Here is a 24,044-nt window from a genome sequence, read left to right as displayed (position 1 = left end):
TGGAACCCCTATTCTTTTTGCAAATCAACGCAACTGTTTTGGGAGGGATGCAAATTTGTTAAAAACGCACACTATTTTTTCAATTCTGAAAATTTGGTTGTAGGGTCAGAGGGCTCGACACTATTGGGTTCCAAATTTGAAACTGAAACGCTGATATTCTGATACTCTGAACATCCAAAAGAGTCGTTAGCATTTGGATACTCTGAACAGTACAGTAATTAATCTTTTGATATTCTACCCAAAAGAGTTGTGAAAGATAAGACAAAAGGCAAGCACTCATTTTGCACAGGAAATCCAAAAAATCATGAAGCGATCTTGGGTAGACTATGTAACTACATGTATCTGCCAACGTTTTGTCCACTTGCCGACAATTACTGAGTCTGACATGGTTATTCCTCTGAATCACCAAAATCCACACTGCCCGTCATCATATTGTTCTCTCCTCCCAATTCCTTCATTATTTGCTGCGACTCAGCCAGCAAATCTTGCAAATGTGGTGCATCCATGAAAGGAGCGTGCCGAGCAGCACCGACGAGGGTCCTCCAGCATTTCATGTAGTGCGGCCTGAGGGCGTTGGAGACTATGTTTCGTGTACGAGGCTGCAACAGTAAATATCGTGTTAAAATGGTTATTTAGTTCTGTAGTCTGCGCTGACTGCATATCATCCTCATCCAGTGTCACAAATATGAAACCGACGCTCTCCTGCATGGTTCGAAAAATAAATAAATGAAATTCACAGTCCAAGGACCCAACACATACCTCATTGTAAAGTGAAACCCACCTGCGCAGAGCTTGTTCAAAATGTTCATAATCAAACTGAAACAGAGAGATCCAAGTCAGCTAAGACACCAAAGGTAAATTAGGCATGAATACCGTAACACGGAAGGAAGTTGGTCAAGTATCCTTGTCATTTGACACAGTTTTAAGTGTGGGATTTGTAACTTAGAACAGCAAAACAAAATTTTGCCATGCATATACCATAAAATAATAAACTGAACGAGACCATTACAATTAGTGACCGAATTTTTAAAATAAAACGCATAAACTTTATAAATTCTAGAGCAATAATAAGTCTCATCCCATTGACCCACTGAGAACGAAGTAGGAATTATATGAATAAAGCAACATGCATTACTACAACAAAAGCTAAATGAAGAAACTGTATATAAGCAGTCAAGTTGATAAAACGTAATTATTACATGATTAAGTAAATTCAACATACAACAGTGGTGTATCGGACCTTCTCAAATTTATTAAAATGGATTCGTAACGTGGTATATCGAAGACTTATGCGATATTTTGCTGGCCATATGAATAGCCAGCATTTGTCTGGTATGCGCACAACATCAATCTTGAAGTATCCATGCTTCATATGTTCCCGAGGAAGCCTTAGCAAGAGTACCGAGTTCTAGAGTGAACACTGTTTTGTTAGAAGCAAACAAAAAAGATGATGTAAACAATAATTGCCAAACGTATAAATGAAGCACAGGAAAAGTACCGCTGGTGCCCATGCTTGTATTGCCATTCTTCCAGAGTCAAGAAGTCCAACAATTTCAAGTGCTTCCAACTACAACAACAGTATCATCAATAGAAAAAACATGGCATTCACACATCTACCTGGTTGAGAAGAAACTAACACCATTTAAGTAAATAAAATTCCAACGTTTCACAATCCTAGCTACAACTCTGCCGTATCGGGTTACAAATGGATTCAAGGATGCCGGGAGATAATTCTTATGTAAACAATTTCGGATATAATACTAGGCGTTTGTGTTATGTCTTCATTGGAAAATGGGGTTGAAAAGTATTCGGGTGCATGCTTGTCTATGCTGACATGACTCAAGAGAAGGACCTAAATAGAAAGGGAATATGATAAGAGTCACATTGCGGCATGCAAAAAACAGGAGAAATGTGAAGGCATGGTGATGTTAAAAGGAAGCTTTATGGTAACCATGACAAACACGAAATTTAATGCACCAATTGTTTATGTAAAAACACAAGCCATGGAATCCTGAGAGTTGCAACTCTATTGGATTCTTAATCAGTGGAGAGAAAACTAAATGACCACAAAAGCAGGGGAAGAAAAATGTAAGAATGGACAAGGGTTGGACATCATGAACATATAACTGGAAGATAAATCCCTTTGTGGGTGGGTGGGAAACATACAAGTATTCCTGTTGCCGCAATCCGCTCCAATTCGATAGGAAAGGCATTCTTCGGTTTTTTCTGATCTTCCCTCGAAGGATTCAGTATTTTTTCCGCTATCCTACCATGACGAAACATAGATTCACAAAGATTCAAACAATTTACTACACTACTGCACTTAGTATCTAGGCATCTTTTTAGTTTTGATGTGCCGAATGGAACTATGGAGATTAGGAACCGAAAACGTGTAAAAATATGGAGCTAAAAGGAATACCTTATCGAATCATTGACAAGTCTTTTTCCCCTCACAAGGTGAGATCTACATAGGTCATTGTTCACTTTGATATCACTAATAATTCTAAGCAAACTTAGCCTTGCCAAGTGTACCAATATACTTGCTACCTGTAACAATGAGACAAGCATACAACAGGTTATTAACCACTAATAGTATGTGACTGTTTAACAAATTTGTGTTAATGTTTCAGAAGCCAGTCCCAGACTGGCTCCAGCAAGGTGGCTGGTATTACCATCAGGTTCTATGCTTCTAACCACAGCAGAGAGAGTATTAGGCCACATGAGCCAAGTCATCCTAGAAGGGCCATATGGGCCGAATCAGTCATCCCATATACAAATATCATGTGTAACAAAGGATTCAAACACCTGTTTACATGTTCTTAAAAAACTTCACAAAGGTATTGTAAGATAAATAATTTTAAGAAGGCGGAGGTTCCAAGTAACGGAGGTTGTGATATACTACCAACTATGACCATTTGAGACAACTGGCCACAATGCTTTCATCTGGTAACACAAGATGACTTTCTACCATAAATTGAAAATCAGCTCAAAAGCCAAATATTATAAGGCAATGGCAAACCTGAATATGGTCTTCAGATAGAATCTTTTTTCTGACTGCAAGGCATCTAAACATCGTAAATCATTGAACCTGTAAGTAAGAAAACTTTAAAACTGGCCAAAGAACCTAAAAGTAACCTTTTTACCTTTGCAATAATTCTTCTGATTCCCTCAGCTTCCCTAGGGTTACAAGAGTGACACTTAATTGTACGGCTGCGGCTGTAGTACCCAACGAATCCCATCCCTAGCAAACAGTTCCACAGATAATTTTCAGTAGTTTACGTAGGGATGATGTGACAGGCTCTGGTCAAGAGTGCCTGTCACCTCCTTTTCTGTTTTCAATCAGCTTTTATTTCGTTTCCTATATGCTTTATCAGAAAATAGTATGGACTGCCAATTGGACTAGAGTTTCACAAAGTATGTCACATCAAAACCATTTCAGACTTTCTACTACTTGAGATGTTGTCGAACGGTCAAGAATCATTGTATGCTATTTTCTGGTAGAATTTCAGCCCGTTGAAATGTCAAGGATCACTGTGAATGCACTGGTATTTCCCCCCTAGCTATGTTGGCATGTTAAATCCACTGTTATACATAATGAGTAGGACAAAGCTGAAGCTCTTGATATTTCATAAATTTGCACATTTAGGATCACCGTGATGCTATTTCGCTAAATTTGCACATCTGGTCTACGTACTACCTCCATTCCAAAATAATTGAAGTTCTGGGTTTGTCCTAAGTCAAACTTGTTTAAGTCTGACCAAGTCTATAGAAAAATATATTGACATTAGAGCACCTAATTAGTCCCACAAGATTCTCTATGAACTATATTTTCGCATATGTGTATTTGGTTATGTAGATCCTAGCACATTTTTCTATATAAGTTGGTCAAACTTAAGCTAGTTTGACTTAGGACAAACCTATAACTTTAATTATTTTGGAATGGAGGGAGTAAGAAGAGGCAAGAGCAATAGTGATATGTGCTTCAACGCGCTTGAATGCGTATGTAGTGATACATTGTCCTTCCTTGCCACCCCACTCAACCTTGAATAAACAAACAACTAAACACGACTTGTGTTTCGGGCAAAGTTAATGCAGAACTTCACAAAAAATCAGTGTGACCAACTAAAGCACCAATTTAAGGCCCACATTATCTTCATGCCTGATTTCGTACGACAGACTACTGAAGAAACATTGTAGGATTACAGCTACATGTGCATACCTTCGAAAGCTCCATAATACGTAATATCTTCCTTCGCAAATTTTCAGCTTCATCCAGTTGTTTCAGATTCATCAGCTCCTGGAAAAACTGGTAACATGAGTATGAAGCCACAAAAAATGCACTCAAGAACAAAGTAAAATCACAAATTACGATCAAAAAATCACAAACTGGTAACACTTGGTTGGGGGAGTGGATGTACAATCCTACCACCTGGGTTCAAGTCCTCATGATGCAAACTTACGTTCCTACTCATACTGTAGGGCTCTCCCCTACAGTTCTACTAAAAAAAACAGTGTAGGGCATAGAATAAGAGAAAAAAGAGATGCAGTCATTGCTAGGAACTTAAAAGGACTGATCAGCAACCTAGACCACGATGAAGTACGAATAATCTATGGCACAACTTCAAGTTATAACCATTCTTAGCCTTTTACTTAGCAAATGGTTCTGATGTAACAATTTAATAATTTTAGTGTAAATTTGATGCCAATTGTCAATCAGTGCTGAAAATGATGAAATTGATTTTCAAGGGAGTATGTTAGATCCGTAACTTTATTTCACTGTCTCCTTAACACTAAAAAACAGACACAGTGTGCAAGACCTGACGTGTTAACTTTCATGTTAGGAACAGACTCCTGCGATTTTTGTCTAATTAGTATTCAACTCAGAATGGATTATACACACCACAATTTCTACATACACTACATGGTTTGTGTCTAAACTAATTTCCTGTAAGCAGTATACAGAAATGAAACAAACCGTTGAATACAATTGCTGCAGTCCGTTGTTTGCCCTATTATATTTTTCTTTTTCGAGAAAAAATGCAGAAGTCTTGCACGATAGAGAACAAGCTCTGTACAAGCCCTAAAAGTGGCAACACCCTAAATTACAATGCCACACTTCTTAGTGCTAGGCATCGCTGGGAGAAGCCCTAAAAAGGGCAACCGACTACGTGCCTTTCCGCACCGCTGATGGGGTGGAGAGGATGACCTGATGCCACCATATCACAACAACTGGAGGTCGCGCCGTGGATCCACAAGACCACCTCATGCCCTAAGGTGCAGGAGAAAGGGCAACCTATCAGTAGGTGGGTCATGCTCTCCTCAGATTGGCGACCAAGACATGCCGATGTAACCTGCAGCCCCCTGCCCAGCCTAGCGTATTTTAAACAAATAATTAGGGATCTGAACAAAATTTAGCATATAAATTTTTGGGGATACTTTTACGCGTCATCTAGTCTTTCCATTCTCTGTCCTCAACCCTATAATATCCGTCTAAGAGCATCTCTAGCAGACCCCGCAAATGGCCGGGACGTGAAAGTCGTTTGAGGGCTCCCGCAAAAATTATTTACGGGACGGCGAGCCCTCCGGCGGAACAGTTCCCGTAAACCCGTCCCGCAAATGTTCTGCGGGACGCGTTTGCGGGATCTATTCCGTGCAGGAGGGCTTGCCGTCCCGCAAATACAATAACAAGTTCATCATCATATATATACATCACTAGTTGATCATCATACTAGTTCATCACATCCAAAATCATGTGCAACAAACGAGGTATCAAGTTTAGGTTCATGAATGCGCGATAAAACAAGACAAAAGATGCTCAAACGACATTGATCAATCAAGCAATATTCTCATTGTTGCGAAGAACGTTGCCACCAACACCGCCCCTAACACCTCCATCGCCACCATCCACATTGACCGAAGAGCTCGCATCACCATCTTCACAAACTTGAACCGGAGAGTGAGCACCTCCATCTTCACGAACTTGAACCGGAGAGTGAGCACCACCATCACCACCATTCACTTGGACCGGAGATTGAGCACGACCACCATCACCACCATTCACTTGGCTTGCCGAAGCACCACCAACCATGCTGAAGCCACCTCCGCCACCCATGTCGAGGCCACCACCACCATTGCCGAAAGAAAAGCCCCATCCAAACCCAACACCACCACCGGTCATAAGATTTTGGAGCTCCATCTTCCTCCGGAGCATGATCTCCATTCTTTTCATCTCCCAAAATTCTCTTGCCATTGCATCCATGCCCTCCGGATTCATCATCATGAACCGGTCCTCCTCGGCGGTCCTCTCGTCCTTCCTCCTTTGCTCCTCTAGGATGAGCTTGCGCTCCTCGAAGGCACACCTCTTTTCCCATTTCTCCTCTTTGTGCTTCTCTTTCTTTCGGCCATGGCAACTTTTGCATCCCAATGCTTGGCTAGCATATCCTCCTTCATCTTCGCCATCTCACCAATTTGATCCCTCAAAGTGATTGCCTCGGAATTCCTCTTGACTCTTGCTTTCTCCTTGTTTCCATCCGGTTTGCCCTTGTTTCTTCCTCCTCTTGGTGCATCATCACTATCATCATCATCTTCAACCTCCACTTTGATGCCTCTTTTAAGGGGATCCCTTGTCCCTCACCCTCCACTTCTCATTATCTCGGAGCCATTTCCAACAATATTGACGATTGAATTACCGGACATTGGAGGCCGGGATTTGGTTGTAGTACTCGTTGGTGATGCGATCCTAAACACAAACATTGAGACAAGTATGAGCTCATAATCGTCCTATGCACACTGCTAGGGACTTGAAGATGAAGAAATGCTCACATAATCATCAATAGTGACACCACTTGGTGGTGCATTCCGCACTTGCTCCAAGCATCCGAACCAATGGGAGCAAGCTTTGTTGATGGTGTTCCAACGGCCTTGAAGGCCTTTCAAGCTCCGACCGGATGGGAATGGCATCATTTGATGAACTTTGTCTTCAATTCTTTGCCAATAGTTGCCATATGTTTGATCCTTGCCGGTGAGGGAGGCAAGAGAGATGCTTTCCCATGCTTTAACTAAGCATACATCCTTCGTCTCCATGTAGTTGCCAGTCCTCCCCAACCTAGCATCATAGTCGGCCTCTAGGATCTCTTGCACATCATCATCATCTTCATTCTCACCGTGCACCTCCGCGTCGACCTCAACATATGATGCATCAAAATCACCAAGAGGGGCACTCAAATTCACCATGCTCTCGGCCAACATCTCCGTATATGTGTAGGGCACATTTTGGCTACAAAAATTGACGGCCAAAGCTCAAGCAATTGTTTCGGAAGGCCGAAAAACGATGACAGGAGCAAAGCAAGCAAAATATTTTTTTACCTCCCGGACGTTTCATTGAACACGTCGTAGGCGTGGCCGGCGGCATCGCCGTCAATGTGGATGCCGCGGTCGGCCGGAGGCGGAGGAGGAGCCCGACCCCTTGACGCGATTGCCTTCTTCCTCGGAGGCTTCGCCCGCGCATTGGCGGGGCTGGTCGAGGCGGTCTTCTTCCTCTTGGGCGGGGCGCGTGGAACCGAAGCAGGGGTGATGCTCCTGCGCCGCTTTGAACGAGATGGCTCCCTTGGCGCTTCCTCTTGAGGGCGGCGGCGGCAGAAGTTGGAGTCGTGGAGGCCCGGGCAGACGGACCGGCGGCGGTGGCGGCGGTGGCTCCATCCGGCTGAATTCTTGCTCTGCGAGGCTGGATGGCGAGGTCAGAGGACGGATAGGCAGCGGCATTGGGGCGGGAGGCGGGAAACGAAAGCCGGCGTAAGTGCTTCGCGCCAACCGAAAGGGGATCCGGCAAAATTGGGTGGATTCCCGCACATATGGAGGAAATGGGCTCGCGGATGCGGGATCCCACAAAAAAAATTCCAGGACGGCCCGATTTGGCTGATATGCTCGGACCGGGGATACAAGATGGATCCCACAAACCGGCGGTTATTTTAGCGGATGGCCCGGTTTGCGGGATCTGCTAGAGATGCTCTAACTGATTGTACAGAACCATGCTGGATACTGTATTAAAGGAATCCATGAACCTTGAAAGGATGCCTCGCTAAATGAGTGAACTAAATTTTAGAGACACTGGTCTAATGCTTGGGAGTACAAGGGTTTAATCACCATGTTGTTGCATGGTTGTCAAATGTATTTTATGTTTTCAATATGCAACTTTGTGGCATACATGCCATGTTTTTGAACACTAAAAAGCATCACTGCATATTCCATTTGTGAACATGAACACAGTTGAAACCCCTATGCACAAGTTCAGAAAGTGCAGTGGTTATTGAGAGGCAGGAAATATGAGAGGTGCTTACCGTAGAGTGAAACATCATTCTTTGTAAGCAAGCAGGGGATTCGCCAAGTCCAGCTTCCTATTTTAATCCTCATTAAGCCCCCTTTCATGCCAAAAAAAGATTAAATCTACTCTGAAATGGTAAGCATACCTCAAGTATCCTAATGGATTCTCGGAAAAGAGCTTCTGCATCTTTTCTTTTTCTTTGTTGACTTAGCACCTAAGAATAGACAAAACAATAGGTTTAGCTTTTGTGACATACACAATAGGAGTATGTTTTAGAAGGCATTTCCCTGGTAAATCCATCTATTTAAGTTAAGGGAACCGACGAAAAGGAGGGAAATCTCAAGAAAACACAGTTTAGAGTGAGCTCAAGAAGATTATATATATGAAAACACTTCATGCAAGAATAAAATACAGTTCTATGCAGCAGAGCACACACAACCATATGAGCTTCATGGTGATATAACAGTTAGATTCTCAGAGAGAGAAACACATCACTACTGCCTTGCAGGAAATCGACAAATCATGAACTATATATGATCCATACAGCCACACATGTGAAGACACTGGGTTTTATTTCAAACTGACCAACAGCTTTGAAGCCGTGTTTTCTCACGTACTTTTTTTCCCTGAACGCGCAGGAGAGCTGCGCATCATTTTCTCCCTCTCTCTCTCAAACGCACAGGAGAGCTGCACATCATTATATTAAGAGGAAAGAGTCTAAAAAGACTCATACAAGCCCATTAGGCAGGGGGTTTTCTCACGTGCTCTCAGAAGGCACTCTAATCCAATCTTTCTCAAGACATCATACATTTCACAAGTTCAAATAGAAAATATTTTTTTTGGACAGAAAGAACTGGAGGATGTGCACCAACAAAGGGAGCAAATGCTGAAACAAATGCTCCTGCTATTTTCATATGGTAGGATGCCCTGTGTTAGGCTACACTTCTCGACTCCTGACACACGAACTGTAATAACGGAGGTTTGAAAGCAAGGAGGCACAACTGTGGAGGCAGCTGCAAGCTCCTAACTGTTCCAGAACCAGTAACTGTATGAGGCAATTAATTAATATTGCAAAAGGAATGTTGCACGGTAGGATAGTAGCATGAATCACAAGAGGCGGAAGGGAGCCTTGATGGCAGCCGGACCTAAAGGGCAGGAGAGACTAGAGGAAGTAGGAGACTGAGATAAGACTGATTTATTTTGCTTAATTAGTTCCTCATAGAGGGTCCTCTTTGTTATGAGCAAAGCAACTTGATCTATTGCTAAACTTGATATATATTTCTCTTGATTATGTCTTACCGGCTGATTTATCAGGTGAATCTCTCGAATTAACATCTTTACTCATTAATCAAGTAACATGTTTTTAGGCCGGATGCAGTTTTCAATTAGCATGACCATTAGATAATAATTAATATCCATGAACTTTACATAGTTTCCACCAAACAGTGTCAGTGTCAGATATGCTTAAACGATACATATTTCCTTTCCTCTTCCCTCAGTGAAAATGGCCTGAGCGTCATTAGAGCCATGTTCTGTGAGATCAATTCCATTCTTCGCTTAACTTTATATTGATTTCATGTAGTTATTGTTCCAGAGACTGTAATAAAGCTGCACATTCCACGGCAACATTTGGTGCTAAGCTGGTCCTAGAACCCTCCCTAGATGCGGCCAGGTCAGGCTCCAGACATCCCATGAGGTGGCCAACGATTTGATTGGACCACATGGTTAACTGAATCGGCAAGGTTCCAGGTAAGAAAAAAACTTGTGAGGCTCAGGGCCTAGTTTAGCTAGGTGTGTGCGTGTTGTATCTGGCCCAGTGCCTAGAAAGGAAATAAATATCTTTAGCAAACAATATACGTCGTTTTGTTGGCCTGTGGGGTTCAGGACCTAGGTTAGCATAGACGTGTACTCGTTGTATCTGATTTTCCCTTAATTAATTGTGCAATTCTATTCTTATTAAAGAAAGGCAGATCCTGCCCTTTGAGAGAGATGTCTCTAGAAAACAATAAGAGAATACAGTACATAACAGTACTTATACAGCAACAGAGCAGTTGTACTTGTACCCTGGCTAGAAGGTACATTGTATTTGCATAATCTGGGTGACCAGGCCCCACAACACTTCCTTGTATCTACACCAGAGTTAAACCAATGAGCGTTAGAACTACAAAAAAATATCCGAAAAATTAGTCAATAGTATTATTTTCTGTACAAAAGTGAACACACATATAGTGATACGTAACTGATATGCACCACTCACAAATATTTGATGATTAAAAGAAAACAAATAAAACAACAGTCAGCAGAATACTATGACTAAAGCTTTTTACTCATAAACACGATCTACTAATACTTGCTCATGCTGGCTTCAACAGTGAGTTGCAAGAGTTGTTCATGTTATCATCGATTAACATGCATACATTTTTTTAGTGCTTTGTCCAACGGGTCATGACACAAATAATTATATATTTTCCTGATGGCCTATCATTTAGTCTCCTTACGTGCCAACAGCAGAACGATGTGCACGCCAGATAAACTAGTGTGTACTGCTTAACTTGGATGTTGTTAATATGAAGTATCTCAGTGGCATAGAGAAAGGAGGTTCAAGAATTACCTTCAAACATGCAAAGAGAAAGGAGGTTCAAGAATTTAGTATTACCTTCAAAGCACGCTGAAAATAATAATTTCAAACATGCAAAGAGAAAGGAGGTTCAAGAATTTAGTATTACCTTCAAAGCACGCTGAAAAAAAGAAACAATAGAAATAGAAAATGATATAAGAAGCAAGTTTGAGCTGAAGAAAACATGCATAAATCATAGAAAACTGAGTCAATAATCATATGAAAATCACAATGGCAAAATTTTCTTTTTTTCCTTTCAAAGTTTCTATTCCACAAGCAGCCTCTTTAATATTTTTGTTGCGCATGAGCAGACGACGAGCAACTCAAATAAGCAGAGATGCTTAAATCAATGAATCACATTAACAGCAAGATAGAAAATGGCCGCCGTGCTAATGCTTTCATACAACACAAATGAGTATTCACATGAGAACTTCTGCAGTGTTGTGGATGCTATGTAAGAACTCTATGGTATATAATGATGGTATGTTTCTTTAAGGGGACATTTGATTCCTATGTTCGATTTTGCAGGCTCTGGGAAACGTTCATAAAATATGCAAGTTAGAATCAGATTGTGCAAATTATTCAGGTTTGCAAAGATAAACGAGTAAACGGCTCCACGATTGATCTCAGCAAGATAAATGAACTACATATTAAGGGTAAGCAACAGATAGTGGTTCTGTTCTGATATATTCAAGCCGTACAAACTATTGCCTGCTAGCTGTTACATTTTTTCCCCAGAACAGTAGGGGAGAGTTCTATTGAGCTATTATATGACATTTCACTCAAACGCTTCTTTTAGGCCAACCACCTGACTTTATTAATCACTTCAACACTTTTCAAACTGTATAGCATAACACAATTACAAAAAATTTGAAAATTGAACTCGAAAAGATTCATGAGGTAACAACAGGTACCTCATAACATGTCTGAGCTTGATCAAACCTGTTCTGAATATGATAGTGTTGTCCAAGATTACGCAAAGCTCTTCCAACCCTACAAGAGGTATGTATAACATGTTTTATGCAGAACAAGGTAATTCACCAAAGTAGGGAATTTAGATGGAACTTCATAAGCATCGACAAGTGTGATCAACCATGCAAACACAGAGTGATCAGCATATAATATTAAGTTCTCTGCTATTACAAAGGCGGAAGTGTACACCATTCTGCCGCTCATCAACAACAGTACACACCAAGCAGGCAGGGATGCATAACATGCACCATGTAATGGAAACAAATATCATGTCACCTATGCATCCCTTTCTATCCGCTCCAATTTAACCCTAAAAACTAGCCTTTTGCCCTTGAGATATAACCTTATGTTCATTCCTTTTACAAAATGAACCGAATCAGAAGTTACTGAACAAAAAATCTTAATCTAAAACTTACAGTACCGTATATCATCAGGTCCAAATGATTGCTCCAAGATTTCAATTGCTTCCAGAAATAACGGTTCAGCTTTCTCAAACTCTTTTCTTAACACATAAAACTCCGCCTGCAATATTGAAAACAGAGAACAAGAGGAATGTCTGTTCAGGCAAGAGCAGTACTGAGAGGTTTATGAAAGCCACCACAAGACAGGACGTAGCCTGGCCTTTTAAATTCTTACATGGAAACCATCGACTGCTGGTGTGTTAAATGCAACCCGTACAATTTAACATACTGGGGAGAATGTAATGATACATAATGAATTCAGTACATGATGCACTGATGCCAAGAATTCGGGTCATTTAAAGTTGTTTGGTTGAGGGATCTTGGCTGGTTACTGGTGCAATGGATATTCACTTGGTAGAAAGATTGGACCCTAAAAATACAGTGCATGCAATCTAATATTGATACACCCAAGTATTTTAATTCTAAAGCATAAAAACTAGTTGATTCAATCGTGGCCATATCCTACATAGTGTTAAGTTGTCAGTACCCCACCTCCAGAGGGCTTATGTGGTATACAGCCTTATATGCAGTTAAACTTTGCCACATACTTCTTGCCAAACTCACGTTAAGTTAGGTCAATAAAATCTGAGTGCACTTTAGCATCACTAAGAGAATCTTGCCACACCTTTTTAGTCCATGACACACAAGACCCATCTGTCAGAAAATTAATCTTTCCTAACGCGTGACTACAAACTAAATCCCATACCTAAATCGGTCAAACTTGCCCATCTTAGAGTGTGACAAAGTGTGGTTATGTTTGGCATTTTGGCTATGAACTCAAACAGGTCATAAAACTCATAAAGCTTATGGAGTGCAAGAGTTCCGTTCATTAGAGAGGAAAACAGAATGTTACTTCAGTCTCCAGTTCATAGTCAGAGGTGACAATTACCAAGTTTTTTAGTGCCGATGCAGCATGTGGATCTCTCAGTCCAAATCCTTCTTTAGCTTGATGTAGGGCTGCCTTGAAGAACCTTTCAGCTTCATCTAGTTTTCCCTAAAAAAGGAGATAAATACATATAATAGGATAACAATAACTGTACTTCAAAGGTCGAACGCAGAGTAGGAGTACTAAAGATGGGCCCCTCCTTTTCTCCTTACGTACAGTCATACTCCAAGGAACATTATGGTATTAGAAACTTGTGATGCACATGGCATATGGTCCAAATGATCATAATTAATGCAAATGTTCAGCAGTCCCATGGTTTACTGACTCAAGCAAGTTTTAGAATATGTACTTATGGAAGTTGCTACACTCAAGCGTTCAAGCAATAGCAATCCAAAATATCATGACAAATTACTATTAAGTTTCAGCATACGAACATAAAAACAGTGTAGTTTAATGACAAGCTAAACCTTCCAGTTTCACAAGATTAATTAGGAAACTAAAGGGCTTTTGCCCATAGAAAGAGTTGTAGCAGGTGGCCAAACTGTGTGGACCGAACAGTTAGCATCATGTGGCAACACACCAAAGTTATCCTCTCTAGGTTATGATATATCAAGATGATCGTGATCGAGTTTTGCATCAAATTTAGATAACACATATTAAAAAAAGGATCATGCTGGAACAAAGTGTGGAACTATAGGTAGTAATTTTTTTATAAGAAAGATAATGCCAAAAGGTGGGCTAGATGAAGCTAAGTACAAGAGGTACTTGCTTTTATGAAAAAAGCTTTTGCTTTATCCGTGAAGATTCTCCATTTGATCGTGTGTTCATTTGAGATCACTGAACCATCTTCAATCCGACGTAGACCAGTAACAATAGCATCAGCTTGCTTACTCATTGTAGCTGCTGGAGCAACTGAGTCATCCTGAGCCAATACAGAGCCGTCGCTCAGGCTAAGAAAAAAAGCTGTAACAAGAGCGAGGTTAGGATCACACGATATCAAATATGAGTTTTCCTTCATTAAATTTTGAAAAGTAAAATTATAATAGAGCTTCAAAGCTTTAGAGTGGGAATTCTATTAAGTTGCTGTGGATCAACTCTGGAGTATTGAAGACTGAAGTTGGGAAAATAATGGGAGGACTTGTGAGGCTTTTGGAAGTTCCCCACATTGGTTATTTTCAATGTAGCCACGTTGGTTGCTGAAAGGCAACAAACCTAATTGAACACATTTGCTATAAATATAATTAAATTAGAAGTGGGGCAGTCCCCTATGTTAGCAAGGTAGCTTTTGCGGATGTGGATGCCTTTACAATCCTATATTCCTACAGTTGGTACTAGAGCCTGGTTCTGAGTTCTGACATCTCTGGCTTAATTGGACACTAGTGTGTGACTGACCGATGGATGAAGGTCCCTACGGGACTGTCGGTTGTACACCGAAGGAGCCAGTGAGTTTGAGGGGCCGTTAGTGTATGGTGAAGTGCTGACAGACACCGGCTGTAAAGGGGAGGATTTTCCAACTAAGTAAAACATGAACTGAAAACAGTAACTATTGATTTTTTTTCTGGGTTTTTCAGCACCAATATCTGAAGAGGGGAATTGCTGGAACAGTGGAGGTCAATGGACCTTAATTACAAGTTTTCAGCAAAGCAAAACAGGAACTAAACACGCTAACTATTGATCTCCCCCACGGGGTTTTCAACACCAATATGTGGAAGAGAGATTGCTGGAATAGTGGAAGAGCAATGAACCTAGTTGCATTAATTTAATAGTTTTTCTTGCTTGTTCCGGATCCTGTTTTAGGCTCAGTCCGCGGTTGCTGAACTTTGCAGTGCTGCGCTTATATTTTATAATCTGCTGTGGAAAATTAGCCATAAAAGTAACACTAGAATTAGGGAAAAGCGGGTGGGCCAAACAGGATTATGAGAATCCACCGCAATGCCAAACGCAGAATTAATTATAGTACTTTCAGTTTTAGCTTTCTAGTGTTTGCTTTAGCTCTTGTTAGTTCTTCTTTTGATCTGGAAGCTTGCAACTAGTTGAGGAAGAATAGTTATGAATTTCCACTTTCACCGCTTGCTGGCTTTGTGAGATATCAGCTGTGGAACAAAACAAAATCAATCAACACTTCCTTATGGATTTGGCATTCTTTCTCATCGAATAAGCAATACCAACAATACATGTGCACATGAAAGTTTTTTTGGCACCGTTACTGGGGAAGCAACCGCTGGAGCTTCTAATTTCTTGCTTTTGGTAGCTTAGTATATTTAGCTAGTTTAGTTATTTTTTCTTAGTTTAAAAAACCAAAAATATTAGTGGAAGGGCAAGGGATCTAATTTGTAAGTGCGGGAGCCCCTTACCTCATAACTGCATTGGGAATGAGAAGGCTTTTTTTTATCCAACAACCAATGTTGGCATCCACTTATTCTGATAAAAGTGAAAGTTCTATTGCTACTTGGTGCCGTATCCTCTATGTTTTCACTCATAGGACTGTGATGTTTGTATTTATCAGAAATAAACTGTAGTAAGTAGTAAGTAATTGTTTCGTCATGTGTGAAATGTGCAGGTCATTGCGTTTGTAACTTAGCTTGTAAACATGGATGAAAGAATGCCTGAAATCATCAAAAGAAACAAGCTGTCCAGTCCATTGTTTCCTAAACTCGTGTCTAAGAACCTAGAAAGTTATCGGTTGTTGCATGTGTGTTGGAAGAGAGTGGGCTCCAGAAATGTACTTTTAGAAACATTAGCATGTTTGTTGTGCATGTCCAGAAGTTTATCGCTATACCATTTGCTTGTTTGTCGGCATGCACAGTTAGCGTGTTTCTAAATCTGGTAACAAGATAACCCTCCCTCAACTTTTCTCTTCCACCTCACCCAAATGCTGAAATTGCATGCACCCCACTTGGTAGCAAGTGATATAATAATACTTTCAGTCCAACTATTGTCTTGTACTAAAATTTATGAATTCAGCAACAGCTAAGCAGTCTGCAATGCATGAAAAGGGGATGGTGCATATGCATGAGACCAGACCTGCTTGTCCAATCAGTATAGCGCCAAACTTGAAACCCAGCCGTCGATTGGAAAAGTAACTGAAGTTACCATCATTAGATTCAGAACCTGGGGAAGAAAATCATGCATTTTGTCAAAATGACCATGAAAGCAAACACGAGCAATGTCACTCTTGGCTGCACTAGAAACAATAGAAGCAGGACAAATTATAACTCAATCCAGAACAGTTCACTAACAAAGGGCATAGCTCTGCATTAGAAACAATAGAAGCAGGACAAATTATAACTCAATCCAGAACAGTTCACTAACAAAGGGCATAGCTACTACTCCCTCCGTCCCAAAATAAGTGTCTCAACTTTGTACTAGCTCTAGTACAAATTTGTACTAAGCTCAAGACACTTATTTTGGGACGGAGGGAGTATCATGGATCAACCAAGCTTTAGTGTTGCATATTATTCCGTGAGAGCTGAACAACTCCCTGGAGACTCAGATTTACACAAAGGTTGTAGCTTGCACATTCCAATTCCAGTCTGATCCCATGCCATCGAAGGGCATGGGGGCCTTGGGGGACATCATCAGTTCTCCCTAATCTACTCTTAGTCCGTCGTGCGCCTCTTCTCTCCATGGAAACAATCGGAAGCACGCAACATCATCCCCCAATATTTTGCCACTAAATCAACTCAATTTTACAACCCCAGAGCGCATCGCACGATCCAACCGCTCAAACCAGCTGAAATCACACTACTCCGCCTCGCTACAGCCATTTCCCTGCTAAACACGGCCCAGGGATCCTCCTGCGGGGGTTAACGCGAGACCACGGAACAGGGTCACAGGGGGGAGCGCTCACCTGAGGAGGAGGCAGCAGCGGCCGCCGCAGCGGGTAGGCGGAGGCCCCTTGAAGGCGGCGCGCCGGCGAGGCGATCTGCCGGGGCGGGGGCGAGGGCGAGGCGGCCGCTCCGCAGGAGCGAGAGCAGCCGCAGCCGCGAGGACATGGTTTATTCGAGAGCAGCCCTGGGCCTCCTGGTCTCTGGCCTGGGGGTTATGCGGTGAGGGGCTCTGGGACTGGGAGAGAGGAGAAACCTTTTGGGCCCCACGCGCGGGCCATACTTCTCGCTAGTCAAACTGTGATCCCTCGCTCCTCCGCGCCGCCGCCGCCGCTGCGATGTCCACCGCCGCCGCCGCCGCCGGCCGAGGTCTCAAATCCGTCTCCCGCGCCGCCTTCTCCTGGAAGCCGGTGAGTGGGAGCCAGCGAAGGAGTCTGTCTCTAAACCCTGGAGCGCTGACTGGCTGTTTGACTAACCCCTTCTCCCCTCCCACCAGACGGGCCGGGCGCAGCAGACGCTCGCGGCGGCGGTGAGCAGGTCGGGCGTGGGACTCCACTCGGGCGCGCGCGCCACCGCCAGGCTGCTCCCTGCGCGCGCCGGCGAGGGGAGGTACTTCGTCGTGGAGGAGGCGAGGGTGGCGGCGGAGGCGGGGAATGCCGAGCCACAGTCTCCGCTCTGCACCACGCTGCGGAGCGGGAGCGGCGGCGCGCGGGTGCGCACGGTGGAGCACCTGCTCTCGGCCATGGAGGCGTTCGGTGTCGACAACTGCCGCGTCGAGGTCAGCGGCGGCGATGAGGTGCGTGCCAGTCTCGCCGGATGCTGCTAACAGTAGTCGAGTAGACGCTCATGTCTGATTCCTAGTATCTACGATGTATTTCCAATTCATGTGAATTTGTTCTTAAGCGATGACAGATCCCTTTGCTTGATGGATCAGCGCAAGAGTGGGTGGAGGCCATTCGGGGTGCAGGTCTGTGTGCGGCCGAGGATATCGGTGGACAGAAGTTGGAGAAACTGGCACCCAAGATCGACGAGCCTGTTTACCTGCGTAAGGACGATTGCTTTGTAGCTGCATTCCCTTCCTCGCAAATCCACATCACCTATGGAATTGATTTTCCAAAGGTATGTATGTCTCATGCCCTCCCCTTTTTTTAAGTCAACGAAATGTGATTATTGTAGGGGGTTAACGATCTGGTTGATATGCAATTTGGTTTGTATTTTTTATTGTATGATGTATCACTTCTCGAATTGAAAATTCTAAGTAACAAAGGTGCATTACCGGGAATAGAATGGTATTTTGTTGCTATGAAATCGATGCCAGATCGGCACTGCCTGAAGCTAGCCTTTGACTTTCTTTTCATATGTAGTGATTTGGTAGAGGCCATTAGATTGTTGTTATTGGGTCTTTAGTTTGGCGGACTTTGCACATGTTTTAATCATGGTGGAATCAAAGTTGGGAGAGCTCGAAGCCTGTCACATTCCCGATGCATAGAACAGTAGTTGTTCATACAGATAATGTGTGCCAGGACATCGACTGTGAGGCTTAATGTTTTTGTGCATAAGGCTGAAATTATCCTTGCGTTTTTATAATCATTGATTTGATGATCATCACAGGAGTAGACATTTATGAAAAAATGTAAGCACCTTCATTTTTTATTTGCATTAATAAAATGCTTGCCCCAATGCCCCCTGTTGGCAAGGACATGAACAAAAGGAATGTTACCTAGTTTTTATTACTACTCTTTAAGTAAAAGCTTTGACAGTGTGCAAAAAATGTTTCAAGGGACTTGAGCAAACTATGCATCCTATTGTAGGCGCCAGCGATTGGTTGTCAATGGTTCAATACTTTCCTGGATGCTGATATATACTCAAGCAAGATAGCTCCTGCAAGAACTTTCTGTATTTTTGAAGAGGTTTGCGCACACATTAACTGATGTTCATATGTAATCTATTATTACTGTTGTTTTCTCCTCTCTTTTTACTGTATACTGGCAATATCATTCATTCTCTGGTACTAACAGGGGAAAAAATCAATGTCTTTCTCATACAAAATATATGATACTCCCTCCATCCGGGTTTGTAAGGTCGGCATGGCTTTTAGGTTTCCAATTTGACCAACGAAATGTGTGTAACATGCCACCAAAGTATATGTTTGGAAACTTCATTCGACGACGAATCCAATGATATATTTTTAGTGGCATATAACGCACGTTTTGCTTGTCAAATTGAAGACATAAAAACCCATGCCCGCCTTAAAAAACCCGGATAGAGGGAGTATCATAAAAAATTCTCCAATAATAATGGCATTGCAACTTGCCTAGCACATGGTTTGTTTCTCATGTATTTTATCATGATTCCATGGTGCATAACTTTAAAAGTTTATATTCGTTTCCACCTTCCTGACTAATGAGTAATGTCATGAATCTTGCATAACTAAGGATTTCAAGTATTTCTTTCATTTCCTCTAGTACTACAATCTGCGTTTTATCCTTTCTGTTGGGGATTTTGCAGAATTGCTGGCTATGTCTTACATTCCCCAGCAATTTTCTGGCCTCGTTCTTATGAATTACTCACTTCTTCACTAAAGTAGTGATCTAAACACTCTTATATTTCTTTACGGAGGGAGTACATGTGAGTGCAGACACTCACTTCTTCGATCTGCAATTCTAACTTCGTCAGGTTGAAAAAATGCGTGATGCCGGGCTTATAAAAGGAGGATCACTGGAAAATGCTATGGTTTGCAGGTGAATAATAATATGTTGGTGGTTTCATTGTTGACATTGTTTTAATAAATACATCTGATGATGCCTACATGAAAGAATAAATGATCTGGCTTTAATAAAAAAATATGACTACTTTTTTCATCCATAACTCAATTGCAGCACTAACAATTCTTTTGTCAAATCTAATTGAGAAATAACTGAATGATTAAGTAATCAACATGGTTAGTCGCCAGAGCTTTCTAAGAATATGCATGCTCAATGGTTTTGTAGAAGTGTAGTTAAGTATAAGCTTAATTTAGTTGGTGCTTAACTGATTACGTAGTTCATACTTCACATAATATAGCTTTACAATAACACTAGAAGTGCCCGTCTTTTTTTTAATCCAGTCAAATAACATTAGAAGTACTGTGTATGCATTATATTGGTATTGTAGTAATTGGCCATCCCCATGTCAGTTTAGTCAGATAATGGTATACTTGTTTGGCAATTGACAGTATGTCTGGTGGTTGGCTTAACCCACCACTTCGTTTTGATGATGAACCTTGCCGCCACAAGATTTTAGATCTTATAGGTGACTTCTCACTTCTTGCACGGAATGGCAGCCAGGGTTTTCCAATTGCTCATGTAGTTGCCTACAAGGTACGTTCTTTAACTTCAATTGACTACAGCATTGTTATTGTATAATGTGGCGACTGCATCTTATAAGTTCGTAGCGCATCACTTTTGCACTGGTACTATAATTGTCTTATTCGTGGCCCATGATCATTTGGAGTATGCTTGCTTAGCACTGGTTAGATTTCCATCCAGTCCATCTGTGGGCTTGATTTACTCTAGCTCACGTTTTCAATTTATTTTGTACTCCCTCTGTAAAGAAATATAAGAGCGTTTAGATCACTACTTCTAAACGCTCTTATATTTCTTTACGGAGGGAGTAATTAAGAAGACCTTGAACATTTATCAAATCTCCTGACTACTTCAAGAATATACTTGAGATTCTTTTGTTGTTAGGTGAATTAAAAATAATCTTTTCATGGCTTGTTTTTGGAGGGCTTGATTTTGTAAGTTCATGTGTCATTTTTCATGAGATTTTTTGTAAGTTCATGTGTCATTTTTTTTGGAGGGCTTGATTTTGTGATCATGACGTTCACTTGCCTATTTTTCTTGAACACGCACCCATATGTGTCATTTTGTATTAGAAGAGAGTGTCGAAATGGCGCAAAACGTCACCAAACCGCAACCAAAAAGAAAAGCAAGAAAATGAAAGCAAACAAAAGGAACAGAAAAAGTAAAAAACAGGAGCACCACCACAACTGTACAAGGCTGTTGCTGCTCAAGCACACATTAGCTTGGCTTTTCTAGCTTTGTGTGAAGTTCTCCCTTTATAAAGTAAACATCCAATACCATTTGTAGTGGTAGGCAATAAGAACTATGTAGTTCATGACAATGAAAACTATGAATAATGATCCCTGGCCAGTGGTAGATCAGGGATCTAGTCAAAGTTAGGCAAAAAGTTACAGTTGATCTGAACGGAAGCATCAGTTACCGAGTAAAAAGTATGGTTATTCCGCTATTGTGACAGGCTCAACCAAAGGAAGCATCAGTTGCAATAACACTCATTGTCCTGATTGTGACCTTAAACTAGAGACCAGCTTTTTGTGTTTCTTGGCATATCACAACCTCTTGCTTTCACGTGCTGTGCCGAACATGTCGCCCTGAGACGATAGGGTTTATCTTAGGTCACAGCATATTCCCGCTAGATTTTTTTTTCTTTCTGCACAAGAATAATCTATCTGATAGAATGGTTTGTAGAGTATTGTCCTCGCTTCGTGTTCCTATGTTATCCAGTTTATTATGCTACCCTTAGAGCTGTGTAAATAAACTAGTTTGTGGCATCCGAACTTGATATTTCTCCTCTGATTTGTCACAGGCTGGCCATGCCCTGCACACCAGTTTCCTACACCATTTATCGGGGGAGACCAGTGTGGACCAAGGAACGCTTGCTTGGTGATCTTGAAGCGTGTGCATGTGGAGCGGGTACTGTTCATATGTTGGTGATAGTGATGCTCGACAGGAAGACGGCAGATTTCAGCATATACCGTACTAATAACCATCTGATGGCCTCGCCCTCACTCTGACAGTCGGACCGGTTGTACTGTACATCTCCTCCATCTTTGGCAAGTGATTTCTTTAGTTCACGAGCCATATACAGTATCATTATCACATGCTTTGGGGAGATTGATCCGAAGAATTATGTTTGTACACCATGTGTTATAGTTGTACCTGAACACGATTTCAGTGAATCTTGTACGGTACCAGTCTTGGAATTCTGGACGCAGAAAGAAAGCTGCCTAGCTCGTGTGGTCCTCCAGCCCGTGCTGGCCACGCCGGAGGTTCCTTGGTTTTGTTCGGCTGGATAACTACGAAGGCGCGAGGATGTGTGGATGCCAAGCCGCGAAAGCGACGGCGATGGGGTCGTGCCTTTACGGAGGTAGCAGCCGACTCGCTGTCTCGCGGCGGTCGTGGTGGTGGCAGTCGGGTGATGGAGTGATGGAGATCTACCCGACCGAAAGCGCGGCGCTCCCCCTCGCGAGGTGGCGGCGGTGGCTCCAGGCGATGTGGCGGCGTCTCGTCAGCCTGTGCAAGAGCCCGAGTCGTTCTTGTCTTCCTTGACGAGGCGGCCGGGTTGGCGCCCCGGATCCACGCAAGATGGAGCGAAACGTGTGGAGCTGATGAGATGTTGCTTTTGTGGTGACTAGTAAGTTTGCACGTGCAACACACGTTATAACCTTGCTACTAAACTAAGCTTTCACTTGCAACGCAAACCTAAGCAGAAACTTTCTCATCCCCCTCTTAAACATATTAGAACAGAATAAATAAATCTACTCTTAGTCTTAGATCATGAGACCACTACTCCCATGTTGATCAATTGAAATTTTCAGCAAGTACAACCGTTGAGTTCCTACAACATTTGCAGCAAGTACAACCCCAGGGTCTAACGTGATGCAAGACTAACGTGGTGCAATATTAAATCATAACAGAAGAATACTACAGGTATAAAAATTTAGTTTAGATTAAGAATCCTCAAAGCCTTTCGTAATAAGCTGATAGCTAAGTTACAAGAGAACTTATACAAGTACTTGGCTAAAAATGGCCGCTCACAAGCCTTGTACATATTTTGCACATTAAACAAATTCCAAAACCACGTGAATTACAGAGAATTTGTAGTCTGCATGAGAAAACAATGCGTATTACCCGTAATAGTTCTCTATTCCATATTTTTCGACTTTTTGTGCGATAAACAGTAGTTGAAGGCATGTTAGAAATAAGGTTGCAGAAATATCCAAATACAAATTCAGAACCAAAATATGATATGCAAAACTGAAGAATGGTAAATTATTTGATATAAAACAAAAACAACAAATTAATGCCACTGGTAAAGGTGAAGCTTGATGTTCATAGCACTGACCCCCAACATTGATGAATTACTGCATGCACGCCGCTAATGCCGGACTGTGCAGAACTAATTTGTCCACTGGCTTTACAAACTGCAGTCTTTTCTTAAATACTCTTTGTTAGTTGAGTTGCATCAACATAGATGGCTGAATGTATGCAAACTCATTGAGTTGCTCTCCTCTGGTTGAAGAATTCCATATGATATATAATAAGAAGGAAATTTTCCGAAGGTAAAAATAATCACACAAGTAGTATCACATGCAAAACAACTTACGGTTGCTCACAAGCCCGATGCAAAGTGTTATCTTCACACAAGTAGGAACCTAATATAGGCATGCATAAATCTGAAAGCATCTTTGCTTGATATACTCTTCAGGTCATCTGATAATAGGTGTGCTATTATGCTTGGCAAACTCAGCAATCCACTTTCTATAGTTCCTAGACTACTATTTGGCAACCTAAAAATAATATTTGGCACGTGAGAAAATATCTACCTGATTGTACAGAGATGGAAAGGTGTTGAGCAAGTGCATCCAGCCGGATGCGCCGTGGCCAGTTCATGCCATAGGACTTCGGGACCTTCGGACCCAGCCTGGTGAAATCGACCACACCTTCCTTATCAACCATGAACTCGATCTATGGGCCAAAGAGACTTGGTGGGGAGAGGAGGCGGCCGACCTTCTCCATCAAAACACCGACAAGCTCCCCAGCGCTCGGCCACGACACTGGCTGCCTCCACCATCTCGATCTGGAAAAAAGGGTGAAAGTACGCTATGTTCCATCACTGC

General features: G+C 42.0%; 2 protein-coding genes and 1 long non-coding RNA gene across 4 annotated transcripts; 1 reads left to right on the top strand and 2 right to left on the bottom strand.

Annotated features, from left to right (window-relative positions):
* Nucleotides 1–154: 154 nt before the first annotated feature.
* LOC119291151 lies at nucleotides 155–17,476 on the bottom strand. Of its 2 annotated transcripts, XM_037569863.1 has the most exons (19): nucleotides 17,107–17,475; nucleotides 16,281–16,367; nucleotides 14,026–14,219; nucleotides 13,260–13,364; nucleotides 12,331–12,431; nucleotides 11,852–11,930; nucleotides 11,047–11,058; nucleotides 10,384–10,449; nucleotides 8,466–8,534; nucleotides 8,337–8,393; nucleotides 4,220–4,297; nucleotides 3,144–3,241; nucleotides 3,020–3,065; nucleotides 2,420–2,547; nucleotides 2,167–2,266; nucleotides 1,499–1,567; nucleotides 1,241–1,408; nucleotides 760–816; nucleotides 155–599 (listed from the first exon to the last, which is right to left on the bottom strand). In XM_037569863.1, exons 1-19 carry the CDS (start codon nucleotides 17,249–17,251, stop codon nucleotides 390–392), a joined length of 1,869 nt encoding a protein of 622 aa, XP_037425760.1. In that variant the 5' UTR covers nucleotides 17,252–17,475; the 3' UTR covers nucleotides 155–389. The 2 variants fall into 2 exon arrangements, with proteins under 2 accessions (XP_037425760.1, XP_037425761.1); XM_037569864.1 differs by lacking the exon at nucleotides 11,047–11,058 and having other exon boundaries at nucleotides 17,107–17,476.
* LOC119291152 (probable UDP-3-O-acyl-N-acetylglucosamine deacetylase 1, mitochondrial) lies at nucleotides 17,334–22,110 on the top strand. The gene is made up of 7 exons (XM_037569866.1): nucleotides 17,334–17,493; nucleotides 17,580–17,879; nucleotides 17,996–18,202; nucleotides 18,895–18,993; nucleotides 19,760–19,824; nucleotides 20,298–20,442; nucleotides 21,731–22,110. The coding sequence occupies exons 1-7, from the start codon at nucleotides 17,422–17,424 to the stop codon at nucleotides 21,809–21,811; spliced, it is 969 nt and encodes a 322-aa protein (XP_037425763.1). The 5' UTR covers nucleotides 17,334–17,421; the 3' UTR covers nucleotides 21,812–22,110.
* A 1,149-nt stretch (nucleotides 22,111–23,259) lies between these two features.
* Nucleotides 23,260–24,033, bottom strand: LOC119293803. The gene is made up of 2 exons (XR_005143219.1): nucleotides 23,935–24,033; nucleotides 23,260–23,848 (listed from the first exon to the last, which is right to left on the bottom strand). It is a non-coding gene; the product is annotated as an uncharacterized LOC119293803 (long non-coding RNA).
* Between the last annotated feature and the right edge of the window lie 11 nt (nucleotides 24,034–24,044).

The sequence above is a fragment of the Triticum dicoccoides genome, chromosome 4B (assembly GCF_002162155.2).
Source record: "Triticum dicoccoides isolate Atlit2015 ecotype Zavitan chromosome 4B, WEW_v2.0, whole genome shotgun sequence".
Lineage (NCBI taxonomy): Eukaryota > Viridiplantae > Streptophyta > Magnoliopsida > Poales > Poaceae > Triticum > Triticum dicoccoides.
Note: the sequence above shows the minus strand (reverse complement) of the source record. Positions and strands in the feature narration are given on the sequence as shown.

Bases quoted from the DNA above. Each gene is read 5' to 3' on its own strand.
- LOC119291151 (XM_037569863.1), bottom strand. From the start codon at position 17,251: ATGTCCTCGCGGCTGCGGCTGCTCTCGCTCCTGCGGAGCGGCCGCCTC. The intron at 8,394-8,465 runs GTATGCTTACCA...GGATTAAAATAG, and splicing joins AATCCATTAGGATACTTGAG to GAAGCTGGACTTGGCGAATC. The intron at 600-759 runs GTATGTGTTGGG...TTACTGTTGCAG, and splicing joins GGGTTTCACTTTACAATGAG to CCTCGTACACGAAACATAGT.
- LOC119291152 (XM_037569866.1), top strand. From the start codon at position 17,422: ATGTCCACCGCCGCCGCCGCCGCCGGCCGAGGTCTCAAATCCGTCTCC. The intron at 17,880-17,995 runs GTGCGTGCCAGT...AAGCGATGACAG, and splicing joins AGGTCAGCGGCGGCGATGAG to ATCCCTTTGCTTGATGGATC. The intron at 20,443-21,730 runs GTACGTTCTTTA...GATTTGTCACAG, and splicing joins CTCATGTAGTTGCCTACAAG to GCTGGCCATGCCCTGCACAC.